The 13,052-nt window shown below is 37.7% G+C and overlaps 1 protein-coding gene across 1 annotated transcript; it reads left to right on the forward strand.

Annotated features, from left to right (window-relative positions):
- The first annotated feature begins 934 nt into the window (after positions 1–934).
- On the forward strand, positions 935–11,298 carry LOC103701272 (CBS domain-containing protein CBSCBSPB3). Its single transcript, XM_008783279.4, has 14 exons — positions 935–1,289; positions 1,374–1,533; positions 1,656–1,788; positions 3,556–3,726; positions 4,226–4,304; positions 4,416–4,529; positions 4,658–4,724; positions 7,614–7,719; positions 7,792–7,850; positions 8,567–8,676; positions 8,753–8,883; positions 8,996–9,078; positions 9,163–9,252; positions 10,563–11,298. Exons 1-14 carry the CDS (start codon positions 1,129–1,131, stop codon positions 10,737–10,739), a joined length of 1,641 nt encoding a protein of 546 aa, XP_008781501.2. The 5' UTR covers positions 935–1,128; the 3' UTR covers positions 10,740–11,298.
- The last annotated feature ends 1,754 nt before the right edge of the window (positions 11,299–13,052 follow it).

Genomic DNA, 13,052 nt, shown 5'->3' on the forward strand with positions numbered 1-13,052 from the left:
ATGAAGATATTGTCCATCCGTTCTTTGCAGAGGAAGTTGATAGCATTCTGATAGTCGTTACCCTAATACATCTATTATTCTCCTTTTCTGTGTTATTTTTGAAAAGATGGGCATAAAGCAAGATGTTATTATTTAATTATGTTAAAAGTAAAAAAAAGCTCCATCGCTTCAATTAAATAAAATTCAAGAAAGCATAGAACAATACAGTTTGGTTGGGGATGACTCAAATATTTGGCATCGAGCCTCGGATGGCTCCATTTCTACAAGCATTTCCATATAATAATTAATAATATGGATATAATCAGCATTTACGGACAAGTTAATAAAACCAGCATGATTTCTACTAGCTTAATCACCAGGCCTTAAACCAACACTTAAAATTGACATAATCTTGAAGCAGCATAATATATGAAAAATTATATCCTACACCGTATGGACGGTATCAGTGCACTGCACCAATCAGCTTTCTTATTTCTAGATCCCATAAGTTTTATAGATTTTTTCTCCTCTCATTTGTTTCGGTGGTGCATTGTTGAATCCCAAACTTGTGGCCAGACATTTTCCTACGTTTACGTCTTGCCTCGTGTCACGGAACATGAAAGCGTCTTGGCAATAGATTTGGGCCTCGTAACATTGTCTCATTGCACCATGCACCACAAAACGCGTACAACTTTCTTTTTGTTTCTTTAGCCAAGCGATACCCAACACGTGCGACACGGATTTCTTGTCCTCTTTTTCGCCAAGCCTCCAAAATCTTTGTCACTTTCTTTCGCCAAAACAAACGGTGGTCAAATGCGTCAAATTAGATTCGCCTCCCCTCACGGCGTTCAAAGTTTCAAACTTCACGCGAGCCACCACATGGCCCGGCCTTCGAGTAACTTCCACGCCACCTTCTACAAATATCTACCTGATTTATGATGTATAATTAGTAGTTATAGACCCAATATTTTGAAATCCAAACACCTGGGAATCGGGTGGGGGAAAAAAACCAAAAAAAAAAAAGGTAAACGGCGGAAGGCGAAGGTGGGCGAGGAGAAGGGAGTCAAATTAAAGACCCTCGGCCTTTTCTCCGCCCCACGTTCCGTCCCAAACTAGGGTTTCCGATCCGAACCTAATCCCAGCTCGAGGATGAACACCCACCCCGTCCCTCCGCCGAGAAGGAATCACTTAGCCGCGCGGCGCGGCCCGTCCGTTGGGAGGAGGACCTCCGCCTCGGAGAATGGGGGCGGAGCCGCCGCCGTCAACGGGAACGGGAACCCCGCCAAGCCGACGTCCCCCAATCAAGCCTCGTAAGAAAGTCGATTCCTCTCTCCTTTATTGTCTCTTTTATCTGAGAAAGTGTGGATTTTAATTGGTTTTTGGAGCTGGAGCAGGGGGGAGAGGACGGTGAAGAAGCTGAGGTTGTCGAAAGCTCTGACCATTCCCGAGGGGACGACCGTGTCTGATGCGTGCCGGAGGATGGCTGCCCGGAGGGTGGATTCTGTGCTGCTGACGGATGCTAATGGGCTTCTCTCTGGGATTGTTACTGACAAGGTTCTTTTAATGATCTTATTTTCCCTTTCTTGGGGCTAAAGTTTGATCTTTTAATGGGCTTTGTGCTTTCTTGGTTCAAGAATGACTAATTATGTGGATCTATGTGGTCCTTGTGTGGATAGGATATATCAACCAGGGTTATAGCGGAGGGGTTGAGGCCAGAGCAGACGATCGTCTCAAAGATTATGACTAGGAATCCGATGTTTGTCATGGCGGATACTCTGGCTATTGAGGCACTGCAGAAGATGATCCAAGGTTAGTCTGTTCAAGATTTTTTTTTAAACAATATTTTCTTTTTGGAAAAAAGGGGTATCTTTTGGTATGTGCCATGCTATTGCTGTGGGTTATGTTACCAAGCGAGATTGCTGAACGTCTTTACTTCAGTTGAGTGATTATGAAGTGCAAAAAGCTACAGTTATTCTTATTTCGTGGGCAGTATAAGAGTAACATATCTAGCACGAACCGAACCCCATCCTGGTCGACAGAGCGAGCTTTCTGGGGAACTGAAAATGCAATTTCTGATACTTTATGTTAATAGTAACGAGCACTCATGTAACGTGAGGAAATGTGAATTTCTAGGAAGAAATGTTTGATTGTTTCATTTACTTGATGGGAAAAGAATGTTTGGGGTATCGGGAACATGGGGAGGTCACCCCATGTATGCATATGGTGGACCTTTGATTTGGATTGTGTAGGGAAGTAAAAAAGAAATAGAGCATGTTTGCTTAGAAGGGAGTTGTGCCCCAAGTTGGGTGGAAGGTGCCATGATATGTTTAAAGTATGATCAGGATATGAACTTTTTTTGGTGATCAGAGAGAAACCGTTGTCCTCTACCGCTTTGTAAGTTTTGTCTGATCACTGATAATGCTCATTGTTGCATGAAAACTTGTTATTTTGGTTACATTTCCTAGCAACCAACCTGGGCCTTTATGAGTGGCTGTTAAATGATTGGTCAGCACCTTTTAAATTAGTTTCAGTGGTCCTTATGTACTTCTGAGGTTGGAATGGCTTTGGCAAGAAGTTATAGTTTCAGGCAATCAAACTGACTGGGCACCTGGAAGATCCTGTTAAACAATGCTGGACATGGAATACTTTGTCAATAATAGTCAACAGGGTTAAGCATGATGGTCTACAAAATTGACAAGCACAATAAATATGTGCAACATGAAAGTGCATTATTAGAGATGGCCACAGTATCTTTGGTTTTTCCCCTTAACTACTATGTTTTATAAAAATAGATTTTTTCCAAGTAGGAAGAAACCTGAGAATAATAAAACTAGTAACCAGAGATAGATTACTTGAATATGTATCTGATCTCTGCATCTAATTACATGCATAATAAACCTTTTGAAAAGTTTAAAGTTACTAACTACCCAAAAAATTTTGAAGTTACTAAGAATATAAATGTACTGTTGATCTCCCAAATAATGCTGCAGAATTTTGAAAGAATTCATTGCATAAAGGTGGGGATGGCCTGGTTCATCTCCGAGTTCCTTTTCTTTTAAAAAAAAAAAAATTGTCTGCTTAACATCTAAGGTCATTCTCTGCCTCTGTTTGTTAACCTTTTCTACAGAAACTTGACAGATACTTGGGATCATCATCTATATGAATCATAGAATCCTGATTTGTGATGGTCTGCAAAATTTTCTACCATATTAAAAGAAAATTATATCTTATGTTTCTCTACATTCTAGGAAAAAAAAAGGTGAAAGATCTAAACTTTCTTGAACATTTTCAGGCAAAATATGTGAAAAATGCATATATACTGTTTTGTTGAGTCCACAATGGCATGTCATCTATTTTATTTTATTGCATATAGATGATGTGCGAATATTATTTATATAGTTATGTTACAAAATTGTGGTCTTATTTACATATGTTTATGTATTTCCCCCTCTTTCTTACAGATATGATTAAATCATTAAGTTTTCATGACAGACCAATCTCATATTAATGCATGCTCATTTTCTTCTGTTACTAAACTTGGTCTTCCATTATGACTTATTTATTTATCCCTGTCAGGCAAATTTAGGCACCTTCCTGTTGTAGAAAATGGTGAAGTTATTGCCATGCTGGACATTACGAAGTGCTTGTATGATGCTATATCAAGAATGGAGAAGGCTGCAGAGCAAGGCAGTGCCATAGCAGCTGCTGTGGAAGGGGTTGAACGTCAATGGGGAAGCAACTTTTCAGGTTATTACTTGTTCAGCCCTCTTTGTATTGTCAACTATTTTGTGGATCACTAGAGTGGATCCTTGTCAGTATTGTAGCCTTTAGTCTCACATGAAACCATGTTTTGAAAACAGTGGTACATGATTGGGTAAATTTAGAAACAAGAAGAGGAGCTTGAACTGTCAAAAACATATAATTTCTACCCACAGGTTGCTTTTACTTTGTTGACATGGCAAACTGTCTGCCAAGGACTAAGCAATCATTTAAGCAAAAATATAATGTCATACAGAATTGTTGTATTGATTAAGGAATAACATTAACTCTAAAATATGATAAAAAATAGAACCATAAGCTTCATGCTCACCTGAAGATATTCATACTAAATATGTTCGTAACATAGCATCTGGCATTGTAGTTTTGAGTAGCAAAAAGTAGGCTTTTCTTGTTTTCAGTTAATATTTGTTAATATAATTGGTCTGCATCCTATTCAGTTTATTGACGTTATCATTCCTGTCTGCAGCTCCTTATGCTTTTATAGAGACTCTTCGAGAGCGGATGTTTAAGCCTTCTCTGTCAACTATCATCACAGAGAACACCAAGTATGGTGAAGATTTATGTGCCAAATACCTGGTCTTAATGATATTTCTAATACTGTTTCTAATAAAGAAACAAGTCGTTGTTTTTGGTTTTATAACTATCCATATTTGCAGAGTTGCAGTGGTATCTCCTTCAGATCCTGTGTATGTTGCCGCCAAAAAGATGCGTGAACTTCGAGTTAATTCAGTGATCATTATGACTGGAAGCAAGCCTCAAGGGATTCTAACGTATGTTTGTTGCTGTGAATGATTTGTCTTTCGGAGCTCATTTTCTGTAAATTTGGCAGTTAACTTGGTTTTGATTGCCATTCTTTTTAAGTAGTCACTAATGTCTGCTTCATCGCAATATTCTGCAGCTCAAAGGACATCCTCATGCGAGTGGTGGCTCAGAATCTTTCCCCTGAGTTGACTCTAGTGGAAAAGGTTTCTTTATGCGAAACTCATTTTACATTGTTATTTCTTTGAGCAATTGGGATAATGTACTCTGTGATTTTCTCTCCCCTTGATTGTGCTTATATATCAGGGATATGGTTTTTGTGTAGTTCAATTACACTAACAAGCTCTATGTATAAGTTCACACGGGCATCTTGCTTTTGAATGGTTGATGCTTTTCTAGATAAGCTTAGTTGACTAAAGGCCTGCCAGAGTAATCTCATTCAAGCACTCTTGCCAACATGGTTCATAACATCCGAAAATCTAACAGAGCAATAATCAATCATAATATTTTCGCATCAAGCTTTTATGCATTGCTTCATCTACAATACACTTTTTAATTGGAGGAATACATAAGAAATGGAATTTTATTTTTATTGGAGGAACAATTAGGAATTGCAATATATACTATAGTGCAGATTGTGGAATTTATTATGACAAATACTTCAAATGTCAGTCTTTTTGAAATACACTTCTGTAGGACTTACACTGCATGATTATCTGCATATTTTCTGTGTGTTGATTGCAAATTCATTTTTCAAGAAATCGAGATGCAAGAGTTGAAAAGATTTTGTAGTAGCAAGATACGATAACCTGATCCGCACTAATCTAATTCGCTGTGGATTCAATAATACATGCGGCCTTTCTCCAAACTTGGCATGTGCAACATAGACTACTGGGTTGTTTGCTGTATTTGCATGCTAACTTCTAAGGTGGCATATAGAAAATTGAATAGCTGTAGGCTTTTGGTTGGCATGTATATTTATGATCTCCATTAAGAAGTTACCATCAGAATGTTTTTTCAACATGGAAAGTCATGTTCCTAGAGTAAAAATTTCCACTCTTTTTTTTTTCCAATGAGAAAAACGAGATTGGTTTCTGCATAGAGGTTTAATTTACTTTGATCACATATGGTGTTTTGCTAGAAGTCAATGTGGTAAATTGCAACATGGCTCATACTTTAAAAGTCTCATTTCTTTATAAGGCATCAGTATCTGAATGTCAAATATGCAATGCGCACATGTCAAGGTTGCAGAAATATATGATATTGTGTATATAACATTAGGGCTATCAAGTATATGATATTGTGCTAGTTTATGTGTTCAGAGCATTTTGTTTTTCGCCCTCCGGATTCTTGCTTTTGCTTGGACATGTATCTTTCACCATTTTCTTCAGAAAAAATTGTATAGTGTCATTGCAAGCATGCATGCATGCCTGCTTGTTCCTTTCTTTGATTAAGAATGGTTCCTCAGATTTGTTCTATTGCTGTTATTCTGACCATCAATATACTTCATTAGGACCCCATGAATCTCCTTTTCCTGTTTATTTCTTCTCAGATGATGAGTCTGCCACGATTTTCTTGTTAGCAAACTTCACCGTTCATGTCTCATTATTTCTTCTCCTACTCCCTTGGTGTATGGTTGCAAACTTCATTATGGCTCCATTATGTATAATTCAAGTGGGTGGTGATGCTAGCCAGCATTCCCATCTAACCATCAATATACTTTCCTTACATTAGTGCCTCATGAATCTCCTTTTCCTGTTTATTTTTTCTCAGATGATGAGTCTGGCACGATTTTCTTGTTTATCTCAATCTTCTCTTTTTGTTTACTTGATCAAGATCCATGAAGAGTACATTGATGAATCCTTAAGTTGCTTTTGCCAATTATTTGTCCGAGTGCCTGATACATTAGTAGTTTTGAACCTTGGACTGATCTGCCATTGACAGATGACTTAGGGTGTCTAGCGTAACTAAGTCTACGGCAAATATTTAAATAAGAGCACGTGAGCAATCTATCGCCAATTTGAGGCTTCAAGGAAGGTTAAAAATGTTATACAAGAGGAGAGAGACAACAGGCATACATCTTTTTTATATATTATACATTTTCTTATTTATTCATTTCTCATGGACTTCTTTCTTAGGTGCTACTGAGCTTCTCTTTGCAATCTTTCTCTAGGTTCTATCTCTTTTTAGGCTCTCTTTCACTCTTACCATCATCACTAGTTTAGGTGATAGGTATGGCATGACATATTATGTACTATGCCAATGCCTCATTGACTTACAGCACTGGCGTGATCCTTGCTGCATGTTAGTACTTGGCATATGTCGGGGCAGCGTGTTCCAAGCATGTCCGCACTGGAACTGGCATGGAACTGTTGTACTTGCTAATGCTACGTTGGCATGCCGTTGACAGACATTATTTCAATCCTTGCAATGAATGCTTTAAGGTAATCATGAGCTTCTTTGTGCTCCTAGTCCATCAATTTTTGTCAAGGGATGTCACCCTTTGGTCACACATTCACTCCCACCTCATGAGACTATAGTTTCAATATTTTTTGCCCTAATGTAGCATGGAGCATCCACTTTGAGCTAGAATAGAAAATAGTTGCTTCAGTCTTGCCAACCTCGAGGTTTGCTATGGTTATTTTTCTTGGGACATATCGATATCATCACTATCTTTATTAACAATATGGTCATCATGGTTTCTCTGAGAATTATTAGTGTTCTGAAAATTCTTCAATGCCGAAAATTGAAACTTTTCTTTTATATGCTGGTCTTCTGTAGATACCATAGATTGGTAACTGCTGGCTAGCAATACTTTTGTGCATCATAAACTATTACATTCTAATGGAATACCTATATCATCAATGTCTATATTGCATGGTGGTAAGTGGTAACAGATATTTATTTAGTTTATGTTAGTTATATTACCGGCAATATCATTGTACTGTCTTAAACAATGTATCTTGACACTGGTATGAAAATGTGCTCATATGATGTTTCAAATGCTTCATGACATAATTTTTGTATGGTTAGTTTTAGACATTTTTCCTCTCATTAGTTTTTGTGATGTGTACCTTTTTATGATTATTTTATAGGTGATGACTGCAAACCCTGAATGTGCGACACTGGATACAACAATTCTTGATGCACTGCACATAATGCATGATGGAAAATTCTTACATCTTCCAGTGCTGGATAGAGGTAAATAATGTTCACTTGTAGTGGGCAGCAAATCTCTTTGCCTTCAGTTAACTGACGCAACTTCTCAGACAGATGGCCAAATTGCTGCTTGTTTGGATGTTTTGCAACTTACGCATGCAGCAATTTCCATGGTAAGACCCCTTATATTTGAAATGCTTTTACCTGAATCATGCACTGTTTAATTTTCTAGGATTGCTCTTGAATGTGGATGTGTGCACAATGTAAAGAAGTTTCTTCAATGTTCTTCACTCTTTATTACATCAGAAGAGTGCAATCAATGTCTATTTAGAGATATCCTAAGCCACCAATTTGTTTCAAACCAGTAGATTGATATTTACTTATGATGAAATAACTTTCCTTTATTCTATATCGCTTTCTGGTGCTTTTTACATACTACAAGCACAGAGATTTAAAATGCTGCAAAAATTTATTGATTGCGAGGAGTATTGTGTTTGAAGTTGGGGACTGCCGCCAGATGGTGTCTTCTTGAGTGTGTTACTATCTGATTATTCCTCACATCTTTGGCTGATTACTCTGATTGAAACATATACCACTGAATTTTATGGCTTAGTGAAAAAGATATATTCCTACTAGATAAATTTTACACGTTGATTGTATCAAACCGATTCCCGAGCCAGGTCGCAAGCTTTTTCAGTTAAGCTGATTTTTGTTTGTTTGATCATGAATATTGTGTGTTGAACTGCAATACTTGATTTATTCGATGTTCAGTTTTGATCATGAATAATGTGTGTTGAACCACAATATTTGATTCATTCGACGTTCAGTTGAACTTGTTCATGAGTATATCTGTATTTTTTTATCTTACTTCCTTCTTTTCTTCTTGAAGGTTGAAGGAGGTGGTGGAGTTGTAAATGATGTGGCAAACACGATGATGCAGAAGTTTTGGGATTCTGCCCTTGCTCTGGAGCCACCATATGAGGAGTTTGATACACATAGGTGCTATGCGTGTTCTTTTTATTTTATTTTTTGCTGACCAGCATGTTCAATGCCTCTGAAAATTGTTTAACTGCAGTGAAATGTCTGCATTGATGGCATCAGAGTGCACAGAAAATGGGAAGTATATATACCCACCTCTAGGTCTTGGAAACTCGTTTGCTTTCAAGGTTGAAGACCGAAAGGGACGACTACATAGATTTGATTGTGGTTAGTGTGTAGCAGTTTTCATATCAGAATTTGGGTTGTGATTCTTTTTTTTGTTGTTTATTCTCGAAATATCGAAATGTGGCTCCAATGTATGACCATTTTCTCGCTATAGGTACAGAGAGTTTAGCTGAGCTTGCATCTGCTGTAATGCAGAGAATGGGGCTTGTCAGTGACACAGATAAAATCCAACTCTTGGTGAGGTTACATTCTTGTGTTTCTCTTTGCAGCCGTGGTTTCCATTTGATAGAAATTGAATTTTGACCATTCTGCTTCATGCAGTATGAGGATGATGAAGGTGACAGAGTGCTTCTGGTTACGGATAAGGATCTCATTGGAGCTGTGAACCATGCCCGATCAGCTGGGTGGAAGGTGATTCCTTCATCTGCTTTTCTTTCTAAACTAGGTTCTGCGAACATGCTAAAATAGCAAAAAACTACAGCCCTGAAGAAACAGGGTTAGCACGTAAGTATTTGAATTTAGGTGTGAAGGACCATGTGCAGTCCCCACCTATAATTTGAAATTTCATGCAGCTTGTCCCTGTTTTTTCTGGGTGTTTGTGAGGATTGTCTTTTGGTGTAGCATTGATCCAAGGATTATAATTGCTTTCATCATTAAGAAAAGATCAAAGCAATGCCTTGTATCAGGCTTTCTGTTAGTTGTGGGGGTTGTGCATATATAAAGAAATGTAAATTAGGGATGGATTATACATAGAAATTGTTGTGATCCAACATAATTCTGCTACGGGCCTAAAGATTGATGCTGTTGCTGTTAGTACCGTCGGTGTCTAACTATTCTGACACTTGACATGCATCAACACAAAAAATTACTCAAGGCTATCATCTAAAAGGAAGCAAATGCTGGAAAATTTTCTAAAAGAAGCAACTGCTGAAAATTTTTCTAAATGAAGCAACTGCTGAAAAAATTTCCCCTTAAATTACACTACTCTGGATAGCTGGTCTATCCATATGGGACAATTGGTTTGTAGATAGTGAAAATGGATTCTGCATTGATAATTTGTGGATAATGTTAGACATATCCTACCAATGCTGATGGTCCTTGACAGATGTGTGGCACAGAGAGCATTCATTTGCGACCCTTGTAATGAGGCCATTATTGACATAATTTATCCAACTTCGTGATACTACTATTTTTTTGGGCTTCTTGAAATGTATGGCATATAAATAGCACAAGTGCAACATTCTTGAATAAGGCCATCATGGATAGAATTAGTGCCTCTTTATGGATTATTTAACCTTCAAGAAGACATGACCTGTAGACATCATATGGATTGAACCTTGTAAATGTGACCATCTTTGACACAACCAGCCCAACATTTTGTTTACAAAGTACAAAGAAAAGTCAAACAATTTCCAATTTCCCTTTAAAAACAAGACATTAAGAACATTTTCTTCTTTTGAAAGTCTTAACCTACCATGGGTACGATTTGATTACAGCTAGATGATTATAGGGGGCAAGGCCTCCTGTGAGATGTGGCTGATGTTCTGGTCCTGCACCAGCAGATATATGAATTTGAAAGATGCTGGAAATGTTTTCTTTTATACAAGAACTGTATCTCTTAGAAGTGGTCAATCTTTTCTTATCACCTTCCGCTCTCATGTTTTTGACGTGATTGAGAATGGGCCTTATTTGTTTCAGCTGTCATCATTTGCTTATTTCAGATTTTAAGGCTGCATATTGAAGACTCTGATGCAAAGAAGGAAGCCACAAGATCGAAGTCAGATCTTGCAACACTACAGAGAAGAGGATGGACATCTCTGCAAACTGGGATCGTGGCAGGTGCAGTCATACTGACAAGTATTGGAGTAATGGCGTACTTGAAACGATCCAAGATGTGATTTCTCTTGCAGGCAAGCAAAAAAATATTTGAAGGGTAGCATATACAGGTTCATGCTCCTGTATAAGTTGGAGAGCAACATCGTAAGTTAAAAGCTCCCTGGAATCAGAGCATTCATCAAATGGCTTAAACTTTAAGAGTCTCGTTCTTTTTTTCTGTGATACCACATCATATAATACAAATGATGCAGTTGGCTGGGGAAGGCATAGTCGAATGTAGTGAATGATTGTTGCAACCAAGTCATACATGACAAGGAAATAAGCTACACAGTACACCATTCTGCGATCTTAAAGTTAGCATGCCGCTAAGTGCTGTGCATCTATTTTCTTCACATCTTTTGCATCAATGACAGCAGTTTTTTTGTCAGTTAATCTGTCTGTACAGATAAAAAAGACATCCAGAAACTAAGATTATATACATTGAAAAGGAAAAAAAAATTACTAGGAACATCGAAGGGTGTGCATTCCAACTAAACGATATTGGAGTAAGCTCACCAGAAATTTTAATGGTGTTTTATTTCACTGTTTAATGATTATTTCAGTTTGAGATTTCCTCTTTTCCATTTCCATGGTGGAAGTCAAATTGGTTTTCTTCTCTTTTGCTGTATCTGCTATGGTTCTTCTCCTGTCGGTACTACAGATTCCTTCTGATATTTTTGGCCCACACTGGGAGACAATTCCTTGGATGTTCTCCAGCTCCAGGAGGAAGTGGGTCCTGGTGTCATAGCTCATCTACCCTGGCTTTTGTAGCGGCTTGCATGGCCTGTTTCTTTTGTTGAGACAAGCAAGCATGGTAGATGCACTGCCTTCTTGCCTTTTCTTCTTGACCATTATTCGCTAATGTACTGTGGGTATTACATTGCCTGATAAGCTGCTGTGTTCAGTATTCCGATCCTGTTGATTTGTGGAGACTAGAAAGGTCAGGTGCTCTTTGTGATGTAAAACTAGAATCTTTGAACTTCTTTTTGATTAATAAAAAATATTTAACATTTTTATGGACCTTGTCTTTTGATGACCGTAAGAACTGCTATACATCAGATTTAAATGTTGGAAATCGAAACATTTGCGGTTCTACTTCTGGGTGCAGCATAAACCGACAAGGTGGCGATGGAAATACCAACCCATTGAAACAGGAAAAAAAAATGAAAAGAAAAGGATGCAAGGCAAAAAAAAAAAAAAAAAAAAGTTGGAGGCATTTAAAGAGAAGGCTACAAGGTTAGATGGGAAGGCATGGTGGAAAGAAACTATGTTAAAAAGAGACGATGAAGGGAAAAAACAGAAGGTTCAATCTGAGCATTTCCTTCTGACTTGGTGGTAGTTGGTGCGATTCTTTTGCTACGTGGAATGAAGTTCTTAATTTAGACCATATACTGTAACTGCTCTAGGCTAAATTAGCAGGGGAGGAAAAAAAAGATGTCTGGAGAAAAGCTTTTGCTTCAAATCTATTTCCAAATTTTTATTCTTTTTAACCAGGTTCCTTACCAAAGCCTTTGGCGGCGCATGGATCCTTGCTGTTGCTTCTTCTTGAGAAATGAAGTTGCGAGAATATTACAACTTGGGTTGTGGATTGGCTTTGCCGTGAAGAAGAGATCAAACTTCCTTCCAGTGGAGTTGAATGTGATCTAATGAGGATTGTGAGACTCATGTTGAGAGCATAATCCACGTTCAATTGGACCCATGAACATCTCTCTCCAGATATTCAAACTCTTGCATTAAAATTTTGATATGCTTCTCTATATGCCACTTGGCTATGGTGCAATACATTGCGTGTACGTATCCTCCAGAATGTTGTTAAGTGCCCATTCTTTGGTAAATATAGTAAGAAATACTTATTAAAAAAAATATAGATTTCTGGTAAGTTTTTTACCCTCCAAAGAATGGGCCCTAAAGGTATTTAAAGATCTCTCTTTCTATCATGCACAAATACACATGATTAGTGGGGTTTTGTAGCCAATAATTGGAATAAAAATCATATGGGGCCAGCACTGGAGAATGAAACATTGGACGAGCTTCCTATTCTGCCACGTTTTTATTAGTGTCTATCTTAAAGAAGAAACCCAAATGTCAGAAACTTCCTTTACTGACAGAGTCATTAGTCTCTTGATTTTTTTTTTTTAAAAAAAACAAGAAAGAAAATTGCACTCATTATCCTCTTTCTTCCTCATTTCTAAAACATACTTTTTTTATCGGTCCACATTATCTAGTTAAGTGATACACAACAAGCAAATTAGTCATCTAACATCTTACCTGAAAATTGCATGGGTCCTTACCGTCCCGTCCCATATGATTTTTGTTTCAATAATTACCTCATGCTC

Source organism: Phoenix dactylifera, chromosome 14 (genome assembly GCF_009389715.1).
Source record: "Phoenix dactylifera cultivar Barhee BC4 chromosome 14, palm_55x_up_171113_PBpolish2nd_filt_p, whole genome shotgun sequence".
In the NCBI taxonomy this organism is placed as follows: domain Eukaryota; kingdom Viridiplantae; phylum Streptophyta; class Magnoliopsida; order Arecales; family Arecaceae; genus Phoenix; species Phoenix dactylifera.

Bases quoted from the DNA above. Each gene is read 5' to 3' on its own strand.
- LOC103701272 (XM_008783279.4), top strand. From the start codon at position 1,129: ATGAACACCCACCCCGTCCCTCCGCCGAGAAGGAATCACTTAGCCGCG. The intron at 1,789-3,555 runs GTTAGTCTGTTC...TATCCCTGTCAG, and splicing joins ACTGCAGAAGATGATCCAAG to GCAAATTTAGGCACCTTCCT. The intron at 9,079-9,162 runs GTGAGGTTACAT...TGCTTCATGCAG, and splicing joins CAGATAAAATCCAACTCTTG to TATGAGGATGATGAAGGTGA.